At 39.3% G+C, this 25,978-nt stretch overlaps 3 protein-coding genes and 1 long non-coding RNA gene across 10 annotated transcripts; all 4 read left to right on the top strand.

The window, feature by feature from the left end:
• The first annotated feature begins 1,784 nt into the window (after positions 1–1,784).
• Positions 1,785–4,393, top strand: LOC123134916 (two-component response regulator ORR29). Its single transcript, XM_044554067.1, has 6 exons — positions 1,785–1,925; positions 2,012–2,173; positions 3,150–3,293; positions 3,392–3,468; positions 3,770–3,922; positions 4,017–4,393. The coding sequence occupies exons 1-6, from the start codon at positions 1,856–1,858 to the stop codon at positions 4,359–4,361; spliced, it is 951 nt and encodes a 316-aa protein (XP_044410002.1). The 5' UTR covers positions 1,785–1,855; the 3' UTR covers positions 4,362–4,393.
• A 7,636-nt stretch (positions 4,394–12,029) lies between these two features.
• On the top strand, positions 12,030–12,706 carry LOC123139644 (two-component response regulator ORR29-like). Its single transcript, XM_044559387.1, has 3 exons — positions 12,030–12,144; positions 12,271–12,444; positions 12,534–12,706. Exons 1-3 carry the CDS (start codon positions 12,030–12,032, stop codon positions 12,704–12,706), a joined length of 462 nt encoding a protein of 153 aa, XP_044415322.1.
• A 959-nt stretch (positions 12,707–13,665) lies between these two features.
• Positions 13,666–14,391, top strand: LOC123133015 (uncharacterized). The gene is made up of 3 exons (XR_006465134.1): positions 13,666–13,809; positions 13,907–13,983; positions 14,286–14,391. It is a non-coding gene; the product is annotated as an uncharacterized lncRNA (long non-coding RNA).
• Positions 14,392–21,560: 7,169 nt separating this feature from the next.
• On the top strand, positions 21,561–24,691 carry LOC123139340 (putative F-box protein At1g49610). 7 transcript variants are annotated; one of them, XM_044559145.1, is made up of 7 exons: positions 21,561–21,858; positions 21,942–22,067; positions 22,155–22,599; positions 22,696–23,061; positions 23,462–23,632; positions 23,716–23,907; positions 24,491–24,691. In XM_044559145.1, the coding sequence occupies exons 2-6, from the start codon at positions 21,970–21,972 to the stop codon at positions 23,890–23,892; spliced, it is 1,257 nt and encodes a 418-aa protein (XP_044415080.1). In that variant the 5' UTR covers positions 21,561–21,858; positions 21,942–21,969; the 3' UTR covers positions 23,893–23,907; positions 24,491–24,691. The 7 variants fall into 7 exon arrangements, 6 of the variants coding, with proteins under 6 accessions (XP_044415080.1, XP_044415079.1, XP_044415078.1 ...); XR_006469537.1 differs by having other exon boundaries at positions 22,155–23,061; positions 23,694–23,907; XM_044559144.1 differs by having other exon boundaries at positions 22,155–23,061; positions 23,716–23,787.
• Positions 24,692–25,978: the final 1,287 nt, after the last annotated feature.

Below are 25,978 nucleotides of genomic sequence, written 5' to 3'. Positions count from 1 at the left end.
AATATGACTGGACACATGTCATAAAGAGACAACCATGTGTAAATGTGAAACCATGAATCTACACATCCTGATTTGGTTAAAAACAAGAGCTAGGTTCATTTATTTGAGATCCATTAGTGGTTGAGGAGTGTGAGAACATATACACTATAGTTAATGTAGTGCAACTGATGTCACAAACATCTAAAGAGTGCAGCCCATTTTGTATCCATTCTAACTTCTAACCACCCATACCAGATATCTGCTGACCGGTGACATCAGACCATCCAAAGGGTGCAGCTCACATTGTCGCCATTCTAACTTTTGACTATCCATAGCCGATATCTGTTGACCGGTGACACCTGATCGTCCAAAGGATGCAACCCACTTTGGATCTATTCTAACTTTTGGCCACCCATATTGGATATCTGCTGACCAATGACATCAGACCATCCAAACGGCACCGCCCATTGTGTACCCATTCTATTTTGCAGCCATCCATACCAAATTTCACTATTCACAATTTAGGAGACCATGTTAGACTCCTTGGCCATGATCAACTAGTACTTAAAGTAGAGTACTCTATTATATTTGAAACTTTGTTTCTGGTGCAGACTTATGGACCTCACGTAGGAAATCACCTCTGAAAGTAATGTTCTTTAATTCTAAAATTTGAGGGTCACACTGAACACTGACTCTAAGTCCATTGTTTCAACAATATTACAACTCTTTAGGAGAATGTAATTATAACTTTGATCTCGCCACTACATTGTGTTCACATCCATGCGACATCACTTTGTCGTTTTGATTTGTGCCGCCAGTGACTGCGACATCACCAAAGAGTTGTGGTTTCAAGTGCACTGATCACTTTGAAACATCCTTTTTTTTTGCACAAATACAAATAGAATAATCATGCAATACAAAAAAGTTTTACGGTTAGCTGACCCCACAACTTACATGTAGAATCACCGCTGAGTGGAGCTCCTCCGAAAAATGGTGTTATAATTGTGGTTTTGTTTTTACGTTGTCATCGCATCCATGCGATGTGTTATGTCATTACGCTTTGTCGTTTTGGAATTCGACGCCTTCTATAAACAAATATAAATACAAGTGTACACATAGATTTTCTCCACTACTTTAGGTGAAACATATCATTTCCGTACATATATGTGTGCTTGGTTTGTATATATTTGAAACATATTATGTAGCTAGTACTTTCGTGGTTATTGAACAATCTACATTTGGTGGTAACTCTTTTTTTGGGAGAGGGGGGGAGGTGATTCATTTATTGTTGTGTCAGATTCTATCCCACCATGTGTGTCACCTTATAGGATGCATGGACCACACCTGCCCACTTTGTGCTATTAGCTCTTTTGCATTTTTTAATAGTAATGTATTAATTTTTTATATTATATAAACATGACTGTGTGAAACAGAAGAAACGTTGTTGAGCTATAAAGAGCCACCAATGCCCAATTGCCACATTCACGCATACAGAAAATAGAAGCAAATAGAGCTCTGGGTTTGAGAAACCCCATGGCAGAAAGAGCAGAAGGAAGGCCCTCAGATGCGCTCAGCGTGATGGTCATTGATGAAGATGAGTTCCATGCCAACTCTGCAAAATCCATGCTCTCTGAATTGAACTATTATGGTAAGGTTTTCTACATCCCATGAAAGAGGAACTATCTTCATATTTATGAAAATATACATTTTCAACGTTTCATGGAAACCATTTCTTCTCATGTTTTGAGATGTCATTACATTTAGATAGTGAAGTTGATCTTGTTTTTCAGTGACAGTCTATACAAGTCCCATAGAAGCGCTCGGTATTCTTGAAAAGAAAGCACATGATGTTGATTTTGTCATAGCAGCGGTGGACATGGAAGAGTTGAATGGCTTTCAGTTCCTGGAAGCAGCCAAAGATATGCATCGAAACCTTCAAGTGATCAGTATGTTCACTAATAATTGTCTCCAACTGCATGCACACGCATCTTCTTTTATGTGACGTTGATAAGTCTTACTTTTTTTAAAGCAGTGATGTCAGCAGATACAACAATGTACACAATGAAGAGATCTATTGAACTTGGTGCTCGTTTTTTGGCGAAGAAGCCTCTTGATGCTACTACCATTCACAATATGTGGCAACATCTTGATGTAAAAGTTCTTAGGCTGAACAGGATGAAGTATCTGTTTCAAGGTTGAAATTAACATCTTATGACAAAATATTTATGCTTATAGTTTCTAGAAAATATCTTAACACTATAATCTAATGGTTCATTGAAAATCTATTTTAATGTACAATTTTTCACATGGCCAATCCAATCAGTCTTTGGAGTACAATACATCCATTTCAAAGTAGATTTCTTTTTATAGATTGGCACGAAACATAAGAGTGAGAGTAAAATATCATTGCTTCTCTTGAATTATGTTCATGTCTATCTCTTTTTCTTCACCAAGGCAATAATTACTATCTCCTTCCATGTTTTCAAGAACAGACATTTTGTGTCAAACTTTAGCCATCAATTTGACCTCCCCCCCCCCCACACACACACACATGTAGAAGGGCCATTATTTTTTGGCAAAAGTTTAAGAGGTTCAAAAGATAGGTGCGTTGAAATGGAATGAGTCTCTACCAATAAGGTGAGTTGGTGTTGCATGTTCATTGGTGAAGCCTCCCCTCGCCCATGGCATGCATTAACTCAATCAAATCAAATTAAATATTTTGCAATGCCTCTCTTGGTGGGTGTAAGATAACTGCATTAACTCAATCAAATTAAATCGGTCATTCTAGCTATACGTCGGAAAATCAAAAATCAAAGCAAATCTTTTACATTAACTCAATCAAACCAAATCAAATATTTTGCATTAACTCAGTCAAATCAAATCAAATCACTTACTACATTAGAATATGTTGGGTGTAAGGTATATGTCGGATATGAGTGTTGAGTCACTAGAACATGTATACCTTCGTTTATGAACACGCAATTAGCTATATGCAATAGTAGTACAAGTTAGAGACGTCTGTTTTAGTGCATGCTTTCCAGAACATTATATTAATTTTCTCAATGTGGTAGTAACCTGAATTGTGTCAAGTAAAATAAGTCTTGTCTTCCTTTGGATTGCACGAAAACATGAAACTGCAAATAATAAAGTATTATGTTGTGCACACGCAGGTGTTGGAGATAAAGCGCAAGATGGAGAAGAAGTTGGAGAGTCTGTAGCACAGCAAAAGGATGGAACTAAAACGACCACTCATTTCAAATGGATACCTTTCCTGGAGAGCAAGTTTTTATATGCTCTTCAAATACTTGGAGCAAGTAACTACCCATCTTAGGCCCAAGCACTTTCACTTCAGGATTAGCCTTTATCGATTTAAAATTGATAATATAAAATTATAGCTGTTAATTCATTTCAGATGCATCGCCCAGCAAGATAAAGATAATCATGAACGTGGATACTGTTACGAGGAAACAAATTTCTGCGCATCTGCAGGTGTGTTCCCAATACACATTTATTGAACTCTGGAGCATGTATGGAGTCATTTCAAATGAGCTAAGTCAAACATGTAATTTGACTGAAATGAGCCAAAGTGTCTTGTATTAGAAAACTTAATATTAAATGCTTTTGTTTATAAGTTAGCAATACAGATGAACAGTGAACCCAAATTTTTGAATTGAACAACAAAACGAAAGGCCTGATATTATATAGTGTTTTCTAGTACCTAATTTATGAAGCTAAAGTTTTCATCTTTGAATGATTGTCTACTAATAATTGTGTATTTTATATTTTCAAGAAACATCGAAAGCGTATGGAAAGGGAACAAAACATGGCAATGTTTATGGATAGCTACGGGAATTGTGCCTCAAGTTCTAAATCCGTGAAGACTCGTCATACAATCCCTTACATGTCGGGCTATCATTCAGAAGACGATGTCCAAAGAACAATGGTGAGCTAACAATGGAAAGTTATTTATATATTATATTACTCAAAAAATAAAGTTAACACTTTAGTGATTAATTAGTCTTTCTAATTCATCTCAGATGCCAAACTTGTTTGGAGACACTCAAGGCATTGATGTATCTGCAGCAATGCGAAGAGCCTTACAACTTGGGGCTGTTTTTGACGAGTTCCAGTATTCCAATGGTCCTTCTAGCGACGAACCATGTGAAGTTATAGGACATATAACAGGAGAAGATGGCATCGTTGATGAAGCTAATGGCTCAAATTCATCTAGTCATGATCATGTTGCTGCTCAAACATACAATTCAAGAGCTGCACAAGCAATCACATTCCGGAACAGTTATCATCACGACCAAGTCTCCAACATAAGTAAGGCTCCGGTTGAGGGCCTTGTAGACTATCCAGATTCCGAGGATTCTGATTAAGTGGAGATACCTTGATTCAACTAGATATTGAGCATGGACCTAAAATCTTACTAGACTCTATGGTGAGTTGAAGATTACCAAGCAGAGCCGGCTCGGTAATATTAGGGGCCTAATCAAAGTGTCATTATTTTCTTTGCAAGATTGACCAAGACAGTCCAATAAGATTGAATCGTGAGTGTTAAAAACTAAGAAACAAGATAGCTTACTCTCCGGTTTATACTAGATATACTAGTTCGCTATTCTTGTAAAGAAAATCATGAGTGAGAACGACACCGTACCAGTTTGGACGAAAAAGACGACTAGGCGTCCCTCATGGACATCCAGGTCGCCGACGAATCCAGCTGCACCTGTAGAGTCTGCTGCGCGCTACCGCTTGGCTGCTTCGAGCACGCCACCTCGATCTCCCTCTATATGGGGAAGTACCAGCCAGGGCGCTGTTCGCGTGTAGCTGCCCTCGGCCACCAGCAATGGTAAGCGCCTGCTGCGCCTGCGTTGTCCGGCTATAGCTCACGATGTTGCCCGGCTATCATACCGGCTGCGGTGCGCTCAACGGCCTTTTTTCCCACTGCTCACTCTGTCTGACATGGAGAGGCCCTGTCGCTCGTCGAGTTGTCCAGGCAGGCCTGCTTCCAGATTCTAGGGCCCTTGCCTTTTATTTTAGAGAAGAATCCAGGACCTTTGCCTTATCGTTGCCTTATCGTGGCCATGCCCAACGGGAGTACGTACAGGGTGCGGCGCACATAGCGAAGCACGAGGTTTACTGTAGTGCGTTTCAAATTGCTTTGAAAACAACAAACATATTTCGAAAAACACAAAATTATTTCAGGTTTGTCAATATTCATTGAAAAAGCAAACACTTTTTGAAACTTCCAAAAACATTTTTTGAAACGGCGAACAATTTTTGAAATTTCAATCATTCCTTTCCGAACATTTATTGAAACAGAAGAAAACCGGTAAAACAACCAAAAGGAAGAGAAAAAACCTACCTGAACCGTACCGGAACCTTCTAGAAGGTTCCTAAAACCAGGAAACTTGGCTCCAAGAGTGTGTTGCATGTGCGGAACTTCGACAATCTGCGACAAATAAGCGATGAATAGGAATTGACATGTGCAACCACATAGGCTTGCCCAAGTGGCATTAATTGGCCCTGTAACATGTGGGCTATCATGTGGCTGAATTGGCAGGTCAGAAATTCAGAGCCCCACTGCTAAAAAAAGAAAATTCGGGGCCCCTAAAAATTGAAGGCCACGTGCCATCGCACATGTCACACACCCCTAGGCATAGGTCTAGTAACATGGAATAGTGACTAAAACAGTAGGCATATATGGCATGGGGCTGATTGTATCTTACTTTATACAAATAGATGACTCGTTGCGACCATGGCGAAAAACTCAAATGCATCCGAGAAGTGGGGCTAACTATATGAAACTAAATTAATACATTGTTGGTCGGGTAACATGACATGGTCGAATCATGGGTCGAAGACCCGAGTTCAGCCTTTGGCACGATCGAAATAACGACTATCGGTGAGATTTTGATGTTTTGTGGCTTTATGGATGTATTCATGGCCTACTGATACACCAGGGCATGATAGGGAATGTTGATGGTGCGCACTACCCTCCAGGGCGCGCCCCTTGCCTTGTGTCTCCCTCGTATGTCTTCTGGGCTCCTTCTGAAGCTTCTAGGGTCTCTTTTTGTCCAGGAAAAATCGTCAAAAAGTTTCATCAGCTTTGGACTTTGTTTGGTGTGGATTTTCTGAAAAACCAAAAACAAGCAGAAAATAGGAACAGGCAATAAGCACTGAGTTAATAGGCTAGTTCCCAAAATGATATGAAATGACATATAAAGCATACAAGATTGATAATATAATAGCATGAAACAATCAAAAATTATAGATACTTCAGAGAAGTATCAAGAGTGCATCAAATACTAAAGAACGAGATCCTCTTATACATCTCTAGCTCGACAATTGCAAGAATTGAGTTATCAACTTCAGTGATCTACAAGGCCATGCAAGCTTTTATCTTACCATCAGTTTATACCTATTACTCTCAGCACCAACATATAATTCATGCAAACAACCAATTGCTATTCAACTCTCTAAGCAATTGAGTTTCTTACCATTGGATTTCTATCTTTGTTGCTCGAGGACGGTCAAAGTTTAAGCTTGGGGAGGTTGATGACTGATATTTTTACACTCATCACACCGTTGTTTGAACAGGATAATCTTCAAAATTCTGAGAAAATCACTACACTATTGCCACTAATGACTAATGAATGCGAGAGATCGCAAAATCCTTCATTTATTTTATTTCCACAGAAAAAGAGGCCATACATGAACAAAAAATATCGTTTATAAGGAAATAAGAAAAATGGAGAAGGAAGGAAGGAAGTAGGAGACGCGACAATTGATACAGAGCAGAAGACGATGTTTGGTACGAGCAAGAACATATTTCATATTTGGTCCGTTAGTATCGATGACTCCGTGAAGTTGGTTTTGAGAGTCATGGAATACGTTCCAAAATGTCTTGTCTGATCAGTATTTTTGTTTTCAAGTTAGCGGTGTTAAAGAAGGACGGGCTCTCACATTAAAAAACACGTAGGGCATGCGCGATTGCCCGGCTCAGTGTGCGCATCGGTCGCGTCCTGCCGGGCTGTTTCGTTCATTGTTAGGTGGATGTCAGGTTGTGCCACGGCCTACTTCCCTCGCGGCCTGTTGGTTGGATGCCCCGTTTTTAGTTGACTGCCCGATATTTGGACCTTTTGATCTTTCCCGATGGTTCCGAGTCACCTCGGTTGTTGAGAATAGCAGTCCTGGTTCCGATGGTTCAATTCATGTACCATAGGGGGGAAGGGTGTGATCGTCCTCTCTATTGCCCCGATTGTTGGGTTGCCCTGGCCGGCTAAAGAAGGACATGAGCAACTATCAGTAAACCAGGACGGTTCCTGATACAGTTTGAATGCAAAAGAAAGAGAGGGTAAAATAAGTCAAGAATTGTGCCATATTGCCATAGGAGTTGCCATAAGAGTTGATACTGCCATAGGAGTTGGTCTCTGCGCCAATCAGAGATGTTCAAGTTGTCATCACGAGCTAAAGGTATTCATAAAAAGAATGTCTACTATATGTGCCGCCCATAGATTGTCTAACTTTATGGTATTGTAGGCGTGTTTTATGATCTCTGCCCGGCCTTTGGATGATGTGGCCTTGCTAGTTAGAGGGTTGGTTGGGTGGGGCACGTGGTTCTGACGGTTGAGGTTGGTTGCCATGGGCGTGGGTGCGGTCGGACTTTCTGTCAATCCGGCCATTGGGTTGCCCTGCCTAGCCACAAAACACTTAGGCAACAATCGTCGTTGTCCGTCATTGGTAAATATACAAAGGCGATACAAATATAATTACTTATAGGATATTCACTAGAAAATTCCTTCAAATGGTATACCTAATTTCCCAATTGTTGTTTTCCTACCATGGTTACCACACATGGAAAGGTCGGAGCATCAAAAACAAATCTCCAAAGAAAGCTATGGGAAATTATCACCATCAAGGCAAATAGAAACACTTCACAAGCGTAATCATTAGCACACAGTTGAGAAAAAATCCTTCAAATAGTTTGCTTAACTTCTGGGTTTATGTTGGTCTCTATACTAATTGGCACAACGGGACATCTAGTAAACATATAAGAGCGTGAGGACCAAGGAACTGTGCACACAAGACATGGGATATTCAAACGCCAGACTGAACCCATCCACCAACACAACCTGAACTCATAACCACCCTCATTTGGCTCTCTCTGGGTGAGAGGATGACACATATCCCGTAATACAATGAATGACAAGATAATAATACAATGAATGACAAGATAATCTGGACCATTTGTCGCCGCTTTCGGTTCGTCCGCTCTCATATTGTGCCAACATTATTACTAAAGCGGCTTTTTTGGGTCCGTCGAGACCCTTCTGGTATTAAATACAAGTTCTTTTCTATAAGAACAACCCACATCCATCAAACACCCATCACTTTCCCTTTCACCCTTTCTTTGACATTCTCTGTTTTCCTGTCCCACCAAGTTATAGGTGAGAAGGCATGAGAGAAGAGTCCCCTCTTGTGTTGCTTGGAGAACTGAGCACCGTCTCGGAGGAGGAAGAGGAGGAGTAGCATGACTAGCGGCGGCTGATGGTGAGCTAATCTAGTGAGATCATGATTATTGTGTGTCTTCTCCATGTGGCCGGTCTCACTCACTGGCGCACCACATCCAACAACTTACAGCTTCGGCATAGGCAACCTTTTCGACATAATGTCTGAGAGGCTTAATGATGACGAAACCATGGAAACGACTCTGGCCAGGGGTGGAGGACCACCTCGGGGCCCTCCCAAACTATCTTCTCTGCTATCTTGTGTCGTTACTGCCTTCCTGTGGGTCTGTGTGCACGTGCGCTCTTGCTAAGCGCTGGAGCACTCTCTGGAAGTCTGTGCCCGCCTTGTGCATCGATGACCCCGACAGCTACGATGCCGTTAGTGGCTCCAGCAGATTTGTGAACGAGTTGCTTAGTCTTTGTGACCCAACTCCTCTAAATGTATGTGATATCAGTTCCGATTGTCAGGAGACTGCGGCTGACAACACCGAATGGGCCAACGAGGCATTCCAACATATGAAGCCATGCTCTGGTATGCTCTATCATCTCAAGTTCAAGTGCTTATAGTTTGTTTACCCTGGCGGGTAATCGACACAACTCTCATCTCGTCACACACTTGAAGAGCTTACATCTCGATGGCATGCACTTTGAGGGATGCTCTCTCAATTTTTCAAGTTGTAAGGTGCTAGAGGTATTAGAGATGATAAGTTGTGATCTCTATGCGAATATCTTGTCCCAATCATTACGACATCTTAAAATTCATGGTGGGAGTTTTGGTATTGATGACCGCATTCGTATTTCCACCCAAAATCTCATTGGCTTCAGAATAGCCCCACGTTGGGGCTGGGATCCTTTGCTTGATAGCATATGCCATCACCGGTAACGGCATCTTAAAGCTTGGAGAAGGTTGTGAGGAGGAATTGTGTTACTGTCGCAATCCATCATGTGAGGGATGTCATGCTCAAGCTAGTGAAACACACAATCCCGTGGCTCTGGAAAGTTTGTCAAGTGCTACATATTTCAAGTTGAAAATATATGATCCGACACGGGTATGCTCCCTTTTTGCTAACTCCTATTGTTGTTTGACATCCGCTAGATTCCATGTATGTTTGTATGCAGATATTTGTGCGTAGAAGCTTATCAAAAATCTTCCCTATTTGACACATGGTCGAAGTTTTGTTCCTAATATGAAATTCCGTCAATTTTGGTTATTAATGGTGTTGAGTGAGGCAAGAAAATATAAAAAAAATCCGCTGGTTACATCCCCACTATGACCAAATGGGTGCGGCCCAGACATAGACGAGCTCGCCGTGAGCAATGGTGGAGGCAAGCCGCGCTGCTTTTTTTGGTTGGGCATGTACACGTCAGACATGGGTACCGGCGATGACCCTACCTCATTACGGTGAAGGTGCCCCAGCCATTATGATGTATGCTTTTGCATGTTTCTAACATACCAAACTATAATAGTGGTCATGTATTTATGAAAATATATATTTATTAAAGCATCTCATCAGCTACATGCTCATAGTTGTAGTACACATCTGTACCATAGTTTCCTATCAGACACTATAATATACAACAGACGCGAGTCACTGTGCATTTATTGAATAAATTGTTTCATCTCATTTTTTCTGACAGTGGTGATGCTTACCTTATATGTGAAAGAAATATTATGATAATTATCTATTTTTGGCTCATCAGAGAAATTTAGTTTTAAAATTTGTGGTCTTGTCTCTCAGAGGTGCTCATAGAGATGGGCTATGAATGTGTATGTTCATAGGGATGAGTGTTTATGCATGTATGTGAATGTCTGCCTTTGTACTGTGTTTCTCAAAGAAGAAAACATAATAGAGTCTCCGTCTGTGATGTCTTTATAGTTGTATAAGGGTGTTCGATCAGTAAATCAAAAGGAAAATGTACATTGGGAAGTGGTATGCATATACACCAAAAGCCAGTGTGACAAACATTCACTTGTTTAGGCTGCATGCATGAAGAAATATGACTGCACACACGTCATAAAGAGACCACCATGTGTAAATATGAAACGATGGTAATCTACACACCCTGATTTGATTAAAACAAGAGCTAGATTCATTTATTTGAGACAATTGGTGGTTGAGGGGTGCGAGAACATAAACACTATAGTTAATGTAGTGTAACTAATATCACAAACATCCAGAGAGTGCAGCCCACTTTATATCTAGTCTAACTTCCGACCATCCATACTGGATATCTGTTGACCGGTGACATCAGACCATCCAAAGGATGCAGCCTACTTTGTAATTATTCTAACTTTTGACCATCCATACGAGATATCTGCTGACCGGTGACATCTGATTGTCCAAAGGTTGCAACCCACTTTGTATCCATTCTAACTTCTAACCACCCATATCGGATATCCACTGACCAATGACATCAGACCATCCAAATGGCGCCATCCATTTTATACCCATTCTAGTTTCTAGCGGTCCATACGAAATTTCACTATTCACAATTTAGAAACCATGTTGATTAGACTGCTTATGATCAACTAGTATTTAAAGTAGAGTACTCTATTATGTTTGAAACTGTGTATCTAGTGCAGACTTGTGGACCTCACGAAGGAAATCACCACTAAATGTAATGTTATTTAATTCTAAAATTTGAGGGTCACACGTAAACATTGACTCTAAGTTCATTGTTTAACAATATTACAACTCTTTACGAGATTGTGATTATAACTTTGATCTTGCCATTACATTGTGTTCACATCCATGCGACATCACTTTGTCATTTTGATTAGTTCAGCCAGTGACCGTGCCAGCACCAAAAAGTTGTGGTTTCAAGTGCACTAATCACTCTGAAATGTCCTTTTTTGCACAAATAAAAACAGAACTAAACTTGCAATAAAAAAGGTTTTGCGGTCAGCTAACCCCACAACTTACATGTAGAATCGCTGCTCAGTGCAGCTCCTCCAAAAAGTGTGGTTATAAATGTGGTTTTATTTTACATTGTCGTCGCATCTGTGCGATAATGTGTTATGTCATTACGCTTTGTCGTTTTTGAATTCGATGTCTACCATACACAAATATAAATTCAAGTGTACACATAGATTTCTCCATTACTTTAGGTGTAACCGATCATACATGTGTGCTTGGTTTGTATATATTTGAAACATATTATGTAGCTAGTACTTTCGTGGTTATTGGTTAATCTACATTTGGTGCTAACTCTTTTTTTAGGGGGGGGGGGGGGGGTGATTCATTTATTGTTGTGTCGGATTATATCCCACCACGTGTGTCACCATGTAGGATGCATGGACGACACCCGCCCACTTTGTGCTATTAGCTCTTTTGCAAAAAAAAAATAGTAATGTATTATGTTATTTATATATATTTATATATATATATATATATATATATATATATATATATTATACAAATGACTATGTGAAATGGAAGAAACCTTGTTGACCTATAAATAGCCACCAATGCTCAGTTGCCACATTCAAACATACGCAAAACAGAAGCAAATAGAGCTCTAGTGTTGAGAAACCTCATGGCAGAAAATGCAAAAGGAATGCCCTCATATGCGCTTAGCGTGATGGCTATTGATGAAGATGAGTTTCATGCCAACTCTGCAAAATCCATGCTCTCTGAATTGAACTATTATGGTAAGGTTTTCTAAATCTCATGAAAGAGGAACTATCTTCATCTTTATGAAAATATACACCTTTTCATGTTTCCTGGAAACCATTTATTTTCATGTTCTGAGATATCGCTACATTCAGATATTGAAGTTGATCTTGTCTTTCCGGTGGCAGTCTATACAAGTCCCATCGAAGCACTTGGTATTCTTGAAAAGAAAGCACATGATGTTGATTTCGTCATGGCAGCAGTGGACATGGAAGAGTTGAATGGCTTTCAGTTCCTGGAAGCTGCCAAAAATAAGCATAGAAACCTTCAAGTGATCAGTATGTTCACTAATAATTTGTCTCCAACTACATGAACATGCATCTTCTTTTATGTGACATTGATAAGTATTTTATTTATTTTTAAGCAGTGATGTCAACAGAAACAACAATGTACACAATGAAGAGATCTATTGAACTTGGAGCTCGTCTTTTGGCAAAGAAGCCTCTTGATGCTAATAACATTCATAATATGTGGCAACATCTTGATGTAAAAGTTCTTAGACTGAACAAGATAAAGTGTCTATTTCAAGGTCGAAATTAACATCTTATGACCAAGTATTTATGCTTATAGTTTGTAGAAAATAACTTAACACTATAATTCAATGGTTCATTGAAAATCTATTGGCGTACAGTTTTTCACATGGACAATCCAAATAATCTTTGGAGTACAATACATCTTTCAAAGTAGATTTCTTTTTATAGATTGGCACAAAAAGTAAGAGTGAGAGTAAAATATCATTACTTCCCTTGAATTATTTTCATGTCTATCTCCTTTTCCTCGCCAAGGCAAATAATTACTCTCTCCTTCCATGTTTACAAGAGCACACATTTTGTGTCAAACTTTAGCCATCAGTTTGAACCCCCCCCCCCCCCCAAATGTAGAAGGACCATCATTTTGGCAACAGTTTAAGAGGTTCAAAAGGTAGGTGCTTTGAAATGGAATGTATCTCTATAATAAGGTGAGGTGGTCGTATGTTCATTGGTGAAGCCTCCCCTCGCCCACATCACGCATTAACCCAATCAAATCAAATTAAATATTTTGTAGTGCCCCTCTTGGTGGGTGTAAGGTAATTTCTTTAACTCAAACAAATCAAACCGGTCATTCTAGCTATATGTCGGACACGGGCAATAAAATAAAATCAAAGCAAATATTTTGCATTAACTCAATCAAATAAAATAAAATATTTTGCATTAACTCAGTCAAATTAGATCAAATCACTTCATGCATTAGAATATGGTGGGTGTAAGGTATATGTCGGGTACGATTGGTGTTGAATCACTAGAATATGTATGCCTCGTTGTAATGCACGGCAATTAGCTATATGTAGTAGTAGTACAAGTTAGAGACATCGGTTTTAGTTCATGCTTTCCAGAACATTATATTAATTTTCTCAATGTTGTTAACCTGAATTATGTCAAGTAAAATAAGTCTTGTCTTCCTTTGGATTGGACAAAAACATGAAACTGCATATATTAAAGTATTATGTTGTGCACACGCAGGTGTTGGAGATAAAGCGCAACATGGAAAAGAAGTTGGAGAGTCCGTAGCACAGCAAAAGGATGGAACTAAAACGACCACTCATCTCAAATGGATACCTTTCCTGGAGAGCAAGTTTTTATATGCTCTTCAAATACTTGGAGCAAGTAACTACCCATCTTAGGCCCAAGCACTTTCACTTCAGGATTAGCCTTCTCGATTTAAAATCGATAATATGAAATTACACCTGTTAATTCATTTCAGATGCATCGCCCACCAAGATAAAGATAATCATGAACGTCGACACTGTTACGAGAAAACAAATTTCTGCGCATCTGCAGGTGTGTTCCCAATATACATTTATTGAACTCTGGAGCATGTATGGAGTCATTTCAAATGAGCTAAGTCAAACATGTAATTTGACTGAAATAAGCCAAAGTGTCTTGTATTTGAAAAATTAATATAAAATGCTTTTGCTTGTAAGTTAACAAAACAGACGAAGAGTGAAACCAAAAAAATTGAATTGAACAACAAAACGAAAGGCCTGATATTATATAGTGTTTTCTAGTACCTAATTTATGAAGCTAAAGTTTTCATCTTTGAATGATTGTGTATTAACAACTGTACATTTAATATTTTCAAGAAACATTGAAAACGCATGGAAAGGGAACAAAACATGGCAATGTTTATGGATAGCTACGGGAATTGCGCCTCAAGTTCTAAATCCGTGAAGACTCGTCATACAATCCCTTACACGCCGGGCTATCATTCAGATGACAAAGTCCAAAGAACAGTGGTGAGCTAACAATAAAAAATTATTCATATATTATATTACTCAAAAAATAAAGTTAACATTTCAGTGATTAATTAGTCTTTCTAATTCATCTCAGATGCCAAGCTTGTTTGGAGACACTCAAGGCGTTGATGTATCTACAGCAATGCGAAGAGCCTTACAACTTGGGGCTGTTTTTGACGAGTTTCGGTATTCCAATGGTCCTTCTAGTGACGAACCATGTGAAGTTATAGGACATATAACAGGAGAAGATGGTATCGTTGATGAAGCTAATGGCTCAAATTCATCTAGCCATGATCAAGTTGTTGCTCAAACATACAATTCAAGAGCTGCACAAGCGATCACATTCAGGAACAATTATAATCACGACCAAGTCTCCAACATAAGTAAGGTTCCGGTTCAGGGCCTTGTAGACTATCCAGATTCCGAGGATTATGATTAAGTGGAGGCACCTTAAATCAGCTAGATATTGAGTATAGACTTAAACTCTCACTAGACTTTGTGGTGAATTGAATATTAACATGTAGGGTCGGGCCGGTTATATCAGGGCCGTGTGCCAAACTCTGAAATGGGGTCTAATCAAAGTGCCATAATTTTCTTTGTAAGATTTACTAAGACATTCCATAAAGATTGAATCATGAGTTCTAGAAACTAAGAAACCAGATAGCTTACTCTCCGAGTGAGAACGACATGGTACCAGGGCCCTTGCCTGATCGTGGTCGTGCCCAATGGGAGTACATAGGTGATGCGGCACACGTAGCGAAGCATGAGGTTTACTGTAGTGCGGCTCACATTGTTTTAAAAACAGTGAACATATTTTGAAAACACAAAATTCTTTCAAGTTTGTGATTTTTTTTTTGAAATAGCGACATTCAAACATTCCTTTCTGAACATGTATTGAAAAAACCTGAACTTTTTTGAGACCGTGAACAATTTTTTAAAATGCAAACATTTTTTCAATATACGGACAAATTTTGAAAAAAGAGAATATATTTTCTTAAATTATATAAAAATTTTAAAACACTAATATTTTTCGAATTTGATAAAATGAAATTTTTTGAAATTCTAGAAAATATTTAAATTTTAAAATATTTTTGGAAAAAACTTGAAAAGTAAAAAAGAGAAAAAAGAAATAGAAGAAAACCAGTAAAAGAACTAAAAGAAAGAAAAAAAAACTACGTGAACTGGACAGGAACCTTCTATAAGGTTCCTAAAACATGGAAACTTGTTGTGCGAATTCGGCCGGCCCATGAATGTGTTGCATGAGTGAAATAACGGCAATCTGCCGCAAATAAACGATGAATAGGAATTGACATGCGGAACCGCGTAGACTTGCCCAGGCGGCATTAATGCTCTGTAGCATGTGGGTTGAATTGACATGCCCAGAAATTCAGGGCCCCTAAAAATTGAAGGCCTCATGCCATCGCATAGGTCGCACGCCCTTAGGCCCAGGCCAAATAACAGGGAATAGTGGCTAAAGCAATAGACATACATGCCATGGGGCTACTGTATCTTATTTTATTATACAACAAGAAGACTCGTTGCGACCATGGTGAAAAACCCAAATGCAGTTGAGAAGTTAGGCTAACTATATGAAACTGTAATTAATACATTGTTAGTCGGGTAACAGGACATGATCGAATCGTGGATCGATGGACTGAGTTTCACCCTTTGGTGCCTACGAAATAACAACTCCTGAGATCAAGACGCTATGTGGCTTTATGGATGTACTCCTGGCCTATCGATACACCAGGGCATGCTTTTTGATAAATAGTATTTCACTTAATTGATTTATCAAGGTGATACAACCGCATCTAAAGAATATCCCGCCTTTGCATAACATGATGCACTGCACAAAAATCCTAGGTGTCCATGTGCGCTAATGCACTTGCTTTCCTATCTTAAAGAGAAAAACTACACTAGGGAAACAAAGGTTAGGCAAAACCTTTTGCCCAAATAGTCTAGTGAGCTAGCGACACATGTATTATCTTGGTATGTAGATTGACATTCACGCGCTATCAGCACAAGACGCCAGTTGAGAATTTTTACTTTTGAGATATATTTTGTTCATGGATAATACTCGACTTGGATATTTGTCGAGTAGCCTCTATAGGACCATTGCCATCTGGCCATGCATGGCTCGCCATTGTAACTTATGCATTGTGACTTATGGTTTCCTTTAAAAAAATCCCACCTGATTTTGTTGTTGGGTTGTACGGCAAACCCTATTCGGTGCCTGCAGCGCCGGTTCGAGGCGTTATGCACTAACCGCCCCGCCAATCAACCTCGTCCGATGTTTTTCAACTTTCTCACTTTTTTATTACTTCTACTGTTCCTTCCCTTTTCCTTTTCTTTTTCCTGGTTTGATGAACCTTTTCTGCGAAATTGATGAACTTTTTACTAAAAGTTGATGAATTGTTTTTCAAATAAGAATGAAGTTCTTTTCAAATTTGATGAATCTTTTTCATACTTGATGAACTTTTTTTAAATTTTATGAATTCTTTTCTAATTCAAAAAATCAATGAACTTTTTTTTCAAAATTTGTGAACTTTGATGATAATCGATGAATTTTTTTCCAAATTAATGAACTTTATTTCAAAATTGGTGAACTTTTTTCAATTTTCTTGAACTATTTTTTATTTCGTGAACTTTTTCAAAATTGTCATGAACTTTTTTTTATCTGTGAACGTTTTTCAAACTGGTGAACTTTTTAAATTCATTAACTTTTCTGAAATTAGTGAACTGTTTCAAATTTATGAACCTTTTTTCAATTTTCGTAAGCTTTTTTGAACTCATGAACCTTTTCATTTTGAAACAAGTTTGTGAACTTTTTTTAACCTGTGAACATGTAATTATTGGGACAGCGCGGCTACAGATGTCCTTAAAGCTTTTGCGATATTTTGGGTCAGTAGTGTGGTGTGGGTCTAATGGTTAGCGAAGCGCGCACTGCAATATAGTGTCGCGAGTTTGAATCTTCACCTCAACACTTTTTCTGGTTTTTTGGCTACTGCTGTGTGCTCATGGGCCGGCCCAAAAAATCGACGCAGTGAGCGCCAGTTTGGTTCGGCAGCGCTGAACGCGCTAGATAGGAGGTCCGGTTTTCTCTATTTGCCGCTCGCTGCGGCAAATTGCTGGAGCGACGCACAGGGAATCTGAACGAGGGCTCGGGGTGGGCCAGCCCATTAAATGCTTGAGCGTTTCCGGTTTTGGGAACGTTCTGGCTGGTTCCCAGCCAGTTTTCTCCGGTTTTGGGGCCTTCTAGGAGGTTCCTAAAACGTTTGTTTTTCTTTTCATCTTTTTTTCGTTTTTAGGTTTCTTTTTTTCTATTTTCTGTTTCTTTTTCTTTCTTTTTCATTTTTCGTTTTTTCGTTTTTCTGTTTTCAAAGTTATTTTCTTTTTTTCAAAAAATATTTGTGTTGCTCACAATTGTTCAAAACTTCACAAAATATTCTCATTTTCAAATTTTATTCATGCTTTCAAAAAATTGTTGAAAACTTCACAAAATGTTCTCATTTTCAAATTTTGTTCCCAACTTGAAAAAATGTTCATGCTTTCAAAAAATTGTTCAAAGTTCAAAAAATGCTCTCATTTTTCAAATTCTGTTCCTGACTTTAAAAAAATCATGCTTTAAAAAATTTGTTTTAAAGTTCAAAAAAATTTCCTTTAAAGTTTTTGTTTACATCTTTCCCAAATATTCTTGGTTTCAAAAATTGTTAACATAATAACAAAAAAATCTTTTCTTTTACTGTTCTTTTATTTTTCTGTTTTTTTCCTTCTTTTCTTTGCTATTTCTTTTTTTCTTTTTCATGTTTCTTTTGTTTGAGAATTTCAAATGTTTTCAGAAATTTAGGACATGTTCTCCTTTTCAAAATTAGCTCCCTTCTTATTTTCAAATTTTGTTCACAATTTTTAAAAATGTTCCTGTTTCAAAAAGTCTATCAGGATTGTCAAAAAATGTTCTTCTTTTAAACACTTGTTGACAATTTCAAGAAAAAATTGTGATTTGGAAAATGTTCACTAATTTGAAAAAATGTTCTTGTTTTGAATTTTTGTTATGTTCATGTTTTCTAAAAATGTCCAGGAATTTCTACCAAAATTCTTTTTTTCACAATATGTTCAGAATGTCATTCATAAAATGTTCATGTTTCAGAAAATGTACAGGAATTTCAAAAATATTCTCAATTTTCAGATAAGATGTTCGTGTTTCAAAAAATGTTCAGGAATTTCAGAGAGTATTTCTTTGTTTTAAAAAATAACATTGTCAGAAAATATTTAATTTTTCCAAAATTGTTCACGTTTTAGAAAACTGTTAGGTAATTTTTTTTTCTAAATTCGGATTACAAAAATTGTTCACATTTCTTCAGAAAAAAGTTTGGAATATCAAAAAATATTTGTTGTATTTCAAATCATTCGAATTTATCAAGAAATCTTTCTAAAATGTTTTTCCAAATCTCAACCCTGTTGTCTGTTATTAAAGATTTTGGCTAGCTGATCGTGGTCTGCTGTTTTGTGTGAGAGAGGTCGTAGGATCGAATCCTATCGTAGGTTACTTGTTTTTCGGGGTGTTTTTACATCGCTGTGCTTTCACTCGACGGGCCTGCCCAGTTCTGCGTCGCCTTTGTGCGTCAAGCTCCTGTTTTGACGCAAAATGCGGCACATAGGAGGTCCCGGGTTGTACTACACATACATAGCATATCTTGGGCCCCCTCCCCAGACTGGGCCCTGGGCCGTCGCTGCTAGGAAAGGAGCACCTTGTTGTTGCTCGTATCTGTGGGGGAAAGAGACATGGGAGGATACATTGAGAGCAAATAGTTCACGAGTGCTTCTTCGGCAGCCTCACAACGACTAACGCCACGTGGGGCGCTCCCAGTCGCCCGTCACATATCGCGCTCTGGGCGTTCCTTCCGGATATTTTGTTTTTTCTATTTTTCCGCAAACGTTTTCAGCTTAAATGGTTTTTTTTGTTTTTTTCGACGTTTCGGTTTTCCACCGGCCGTACTTAGCTTTTGGATAAAAATTTGGAAGAAAAAATTTGCACGAAAAAATGCGTTTTCTTTTTTTTTCCTTTCACGAGTCACGGTTTTGCTTCCACGAGAGGCAAAAAACGCGTTTTCTGATTTTTTTTTTCTTCCGTGAGAGGCACGGCTTTGCTTCCGTGAGAGGCCAAGTTGTGCTTTTGCGAGAGTCATGGCCGTGCCTCTCGGAAAAAAAATGTGTTTTCTGTTTTTTTGCTTCCGCGAGAGTCATGGTCATGCCTCTCGGAAACGAAAAAAAATGCGTTTTTTATTTTTTTTTTCCTTTGTTGAGAGGCACGGTTTTTCTTCCGCGAGAGGCACGGGCGTGCCTCTTTCTGAAAGGGAAAAACCTGTGCTTCCGGTTTAGTTTTTTCGTCTGGTGTTTTCGTGAAAAAAAGTTCGTCAAAACCTATCAACATGGGATCTAGTTTTAAAGATCTCGACGCAAGGAATTCAATAGTGAAAACGCTTCAAAATTTAGACGCATTGTTTAAGAGATAAAACGTTTTGAATAAACAGGTCTACGAAAAAAGGAAAACTTCCTGGGTTGCAACAAGTGGCGCACATGCAGCGCGCCACTTCTTACAACCTGAGAAAGATGAGAGTGATCTTTGCAATGAGTAATCCTTAATTAGTGATTTTGGGAAACGTGTGGATTGGAGGAGATAAGGAGATGGGAGGCACTTCATGCGTGGGGCCTGCTGGATGGGAACAATAGATTCTGCCTCGCCTGAAAGATTTTTCATGCTCTGTACAGCATTGGGCCAGCCCATTATGCAGCGCTCGCTCTCTCGGGCGCGTTTGTTCGCCCGCTACAGTGGTGTTTGCTGCATTTTTATCTTTTTTATTTTTTTGTTTCATTTTCTTTTTTATTTCTTCACGAGGTTCCTCGGTATTTTTATTTCCCTTTAGTTTTACTCAGGTTTTTATTCCTGATTTATACTGGTTTTTTCTATTCTTTCTTTTTTCTTCGGGTTTCATTGGATTTTTTTCTTCACTTTCCAATTTTTCTATTTGTTTCGGTTTTCTTTGTTTCTTTGTTGGTTTTCTATTGTTTCCTTCATTTTTCTTTTTCTTTCTCAGTTTTCACACTTTTGCGTTGGTTTTCTTCAGTTTCTTTTGTTTATCTTTTTTGGTTTTCTTTGTTTTTTTGGTTTCTTATTGTTTCTTCCATGGTTTTCATCAGGTTTTCTTTCTTTCTCATTTGCCTTATTTTGTTATCGTTTTTTTGTTTATTTCTTATTTTTCAATGGTTTTATGTCTTTCTATGTTTCTCTATCGATTTTCATAGTTTCCATTATTTTTGCACTTGTTGCTTCGATTCTCTTTTTTCTTTGGTTTCTTTGGGTGATTTCATGTTTTTTTCATTTTCTTTGTTAGTTTTTGGTTCCATTCTACATTTTCTATATACGTCATGAACATTTTTCTAATACATGTTTAACATTTTTCAAGTACAAGTTTAATATTTTTAATACATGGTCAATTGTTTACATTCTACATTTTTAACACATTTTTAACATCTTTCAGATGCTTGAGCAACATTTTTCAAACACAAGATTAACTTTTTTTCATACATGAACAACATTTTTCTATACACATTTCAACGTTTTCAAATGCTTGATTATTATTTTTTAAATACAAGATTAACATTTTTAACACACTGTCAACATTTTTTCTGTGCACATTTAACATTCAAATGCTTGTTTAACATTTTTTTCAAATGCTTGGTTCACATTTTCTAAATATATTATTAACTTTTTTCATATCCATTGTATATTTTTGTATACATGAGAAACATTTTCTTTATACACATTTAGTACTTTTCAATATATGGTGAACATCTTTGCTATACATATTTGAACATTTTCACATGCTTGATTAACATTTTTCAAACACAAGATTGACATTTTTTTACTACATGGTCAAAAAATTTCTATTCCCATTGAACATTTTTCAAATGCTTGATTAAAAAATTTCAAACGCTTGTACAAGGAATCCTTAAAAAAAATTATAGGATTCAGTCCTATGAATCAAACGATCAACATAGAAAAAATCACTAAGGATTCTAAGTCCGGACATTGGAGCAAGAGAAAAAGAGGCTTCGGGAGAGAAAGAAAAAAGAAAGCAAGCAAGAGAAAAAGAGGCTTCGGGAGAGACGAACAAATGCCACGCCTCACGGCCGGACATTGGAGCTCGCCGCGCATCGCCCCAAATCCCGTTGGAACTCGCCGCATCGCCCCCAATCCCGTTGGAACTCGCCGCATCGCCGACGAGCGTGCGGTGGCAGTGGTGCTGAACTCTTCCGCCATTCTCTGTCTGTCTTCCTCTCCTACCACCACCAACTGAGAAGCGAGACGGCGCACCGTCTTAGGAGGAGGAGCACGCAGGTCTTCTTCTAGCGGCCGGAGGTGATAATCATGGATTCTTCTTCTCTATCTTCTCCATGTGGCTGCTCTCATTCACTGACTCACTGCGTCCTGCAACTCTGCAGCTTCGGCGCAGGCCACGTGTTCGACGGAATGTCTGAGAGGCTCAACTACGAAGAAAACATCGAAACGGCAGCGGCCGGCGGCGAGGACCGTGTAGGCACCTTGCCGGACCAGCTCCTGCAGACGAGGTGATGTGGTGATAGTCTTGGTTTCCCTGCCTACTCCCCATTTGGTTGCCCCCGCTCACTGACGCTATGTACCCAACAACTTGGCAGCTTTCGTGGAGGCAACCTGCTCGACAGAATGTCCAAGAGGCATCACGACGAGGGAAACATGGAAAGGGCGGTGGCTGGTGGCGAGGACCGCATCAGCGCCCTCCCGGACGAACTCCTCCAGTACATGATGTCATTCCTGCTTTCCCGCGACGCCGTGCGGACATGCGTGCTCGCTAGGCGCTGGCGCATGCTCTGGAAGTCCGTGCCCTCCCTACGCATTGATGATCCCGAGAGCTACCACGGCGCTACGGGCTCCAGCTTGTTTGTCAATGAGCTGCTTCGTCTCCGTGACCCAACGCCTCTGAATACATGTGACATCCGTTCTGGTTGTCAGGAGACTGCGAACACCAATTGGGCCAAGGAGGCATTCCGACACATGGAACCATGGCTCCTGTATGCTTTATCCTGTCAAGTTCCAGTGCTTCGAATTTGTTTTCCCTGGCGGGTAATCAACATGACTCTTGTCTCATCGCACTTGAAGAGGTTACATCTTTACCGCATGCGATTTGAGGGATGCTCTCTGGATTTTTCGAGCTGTCAGGTGCTACAGGTGTTAGAGATGAAAGCTTGTCATATCCATGTGAATCTCTTGTCCCAGTCATTACGATTTCTTAAAATTCACTACACGAGTTTTGGTTTTGATCCACGCACTCGTATTTCTGCCCCAAATCTCATTGGCTTCAGACTAGCTCCATTTTACGGTTTGGCTCCTTTGCTTGATAGCATGCCATCACTGGTAGCAGCATCTATTACACTTGGAGAAATGTGCGAGGAAATGTGTTACTGTGGAAATCTATCATGTGGGGGATGCGATGCTCAAGCCGGTAACAACGACTATCCTGTGGCTCTCCAAGGTTTGTCAGGTGCTACGAATTTGAAGTTGACAGCAATATCTTATCCGATAAGGGTATGCTCCCGCTTTTGCTAACTCCTATTGTTCTTTGCCATCCACTAGATCCCATGTAAGTTTGTATCCAGTTATCTATCAATAGAAGCTTATGGAACAAGCTCCTTGTGTGTGTTACATGTTTTCACTAATTCACATGCTTGAATCTTGATGTTTCTTGAGCATGTTTGCATGCACACCGCTACTTGATACTTTAGCCATATTTAATATTCAAACATGTAGGATTGAGATTAAAGCACAGCTTGGATTATCAATCTTGGTGTCTGGTAACACTTAATTACTATGAAAAATAAGAACCACCAGAAAGTTTTCAAAGCATGTACTTATGTATCTCAGAAAGCATTGTGTACTTCTGAAGTTATATCTTGAATTTTTGTTTAACCCTCTTCATTTTATCCAGCTGTCTGTTTTGAGAATGGATTTGACATGGCGCCCCATGTTCAGGAAGCTAAAAAAGTTGTTGCTCAATGAGTGGTGTGTGGCTGATGATTTCACTGGATTGATTTACTTTCTCCAGCACTCACCCATTCTAGAGACACTGATACTAAAGCTTGATTTGCAAACTTCTGAGGTATATATATTCTCCAAGTATGATAGCTTTTATCTTTGAAATTACCATTTACCTTCTGTAGCAAAATATATTGTTTGTTACAGGATTATCATTTGAACGAAATTGATGGAAGTTGTAACTCAAGGGAACAATCATTGCTATCACAACATCTCAAGGTAGTCAAAATTATATGTGGCACGCAGGAAGATGTGATAGTTCACCGTATTTCAAAGATCCTATGTGCCCATGGAGTACCTTCTGAGCAAATTCAGATAGAATAGACCTTCTGTTTGATTGTAAGTAACCATTAGCATTTTTCACGATTATTAGCTTTCAGTAGTCAACCCAGAGTTGTATGCTATATCCCCGTGCACCACTTTAACATCCTTCTAGCCCACCATGACACCGTACCATACTTGGCAACCACAACGTTGCCCCTTATATGGCGCCATTGAATATTGATGCTGCTTGTCATGACCATAGGTGCTTGGTAACTACAGGCAGTAGCATGCCCATGGTGGCAACACGCAGGAGCAGGGAGCTTAGCAGTTAACAATGCAATAGAAATTATTAAGTTCCTGAACTGCACGCTTGACTAGCTAAGCTAGGTAGTCTGTTCTAATGTAGGCAGTACTGAAGGTAGAAAATCGTAAGTGTACATCATTTCTTCCCTTGTAATGGGACAGTTTGGCAAGCTGCTCTATGGTTGTCTCGTGTAAGTGCTACCCAAAAATGTTGCCTACCAAATATAAGTTAAAACCTGTGCTCTCCTTGTAGCATTCTGATAGCTAGATCAACCAACTGAACTTCTATCAATATTCCCTGCATGTCTTCCCAATCTGAGTGTTTCATGTGCTCAGTGTGTCCTTTGCTGTTTAGGCAGGGTTCCATTTCTATTGGGAGGCGTTGTTCGGCTGGTCTACTTCGCCCTCTGTTCTTCGGTCTTCATGGATCTAGCACCATCAAGTTGCTGCTTTTCGTCTACTAGCTAAGTGTCCCATTCGTATGAACTCGCTCATATGTAATTTGCTGCGTACTTTGTTGCTCGAATGCAGTAAGAACATGTTTGAAGTGTCGCCATAGTCCTAGTGCACTTTTTGCTCATTTGGTGAACTGAGTGTGAGGCCTGAACCTATTTGCCTGCTGAAGGCCTCTGTTCTGGTAAGATGTTTCAAGGACCTGTCTAGTGTTGTTTCAGGATTGCGGTAATTAATGTGTACGGTGTGATTGTCTGGCTTCTTTCTGAACTTACCGTGTTGGATCAGCGTGTTTATGCATGACAAGGTACACAAAGTCTGCAACACACATAAAATCGAATCGCAACATAGAAACAGAGGATTGTAAAAACACATGAGTTTTGTAAACTCAGTTCCCAAAATGTTTGAAACTCTCAAGACGAAGAGAGTCAGCGGCAGTCTAAGGTGAAGCGCGTAGTGTGTGTGGGACTGGGGGAGAGACTGAAGAAGCATCGCTCTCATCATCCGTCCGCAAGCTGCTTGTGGAATGAATTAAATTGTAATAACAACCATAATTGCAAACCCAAAATAAAAATGGCACAGCTTTTTTTTGGCAAAAGAAAAATCCGGTTTTCTGTTGACAATTTGCCGAAAGCACTGATTGGTCGATTAGCAGCACCTGGCACTGAATCTGATCGGTGGCTCCCTCCATAAGTGATGATGTGGCATGAAAAAACTCACACCGTTTGACTCAAATTTTTCTATGTTTTTTTTAGAAAGTTACTCAAATATTAGGCTGGCTTAGGGCCCACCTGTCATCCTCTCTCCCACCCATCTTCCTCCTCAATAACTAGTGTGTTGGTTTGCTAGCCCAACATCATGGATGCACAATTTTGGAGCAGCCCTGCTCTCTCACCTGTCGTGCGGTGGTCGACGGGCCCACCCAACCTGAACCATGGTTGCGGCATGCCAGGCGGGATGGACCCGCAGCGCTGACGCAACCAGCATGGAGGACATTTTCCCTCTCCCGCCTCTGGTTTGGGAGTTTTGCAGTTAAATACCACTTTTTTGGGGGGCTTGCGTGTACTTCCGCAAATCCAAGATGAAGCGCGGCCTTGGGCGACGCAGAGTTTCTGCTCGCGAGCTCAACTGAGCTCGCCTGAATAGTAAACTCGAAAAAAATTCAAAATAATCCATTTTTTTAGGAAAACCATTCACAAAAGTTTGAAGTGCTTGCAAAATATCGTCATGAAATCACATTCCTAGAAGGCGTGGCAAAGAAAAAATTGATACCCTGAAATTGCTACTTTCAAAAGCATTTTGGAGCACTGAATTTGTTTTTTTTTTTGCCATTCCTTACAAGAATGTGATTCTATGACGAATTTTTGCAAGCACTTAGAACTTTTGTCAA

The sequence above is a fragment of the Triticum aestivum genome, chromosome 6B (assembly GCF_018294505.1).
Source record: "Triticum aestivum cultivar Chinese Spring chromosome 6B, IWGSC CS RefSeq v2.1, whole genome shotgun sequence".
Lineage (NCBI taxonomy): Eukaryota > Viridiplantae > Streptophyta > Magnoliopsida > Poales > Poaceae > Triticum > Triticum aestivum.
This window is presented reverse-complemented; position numbering and strand designations above follow the sequence as displayed.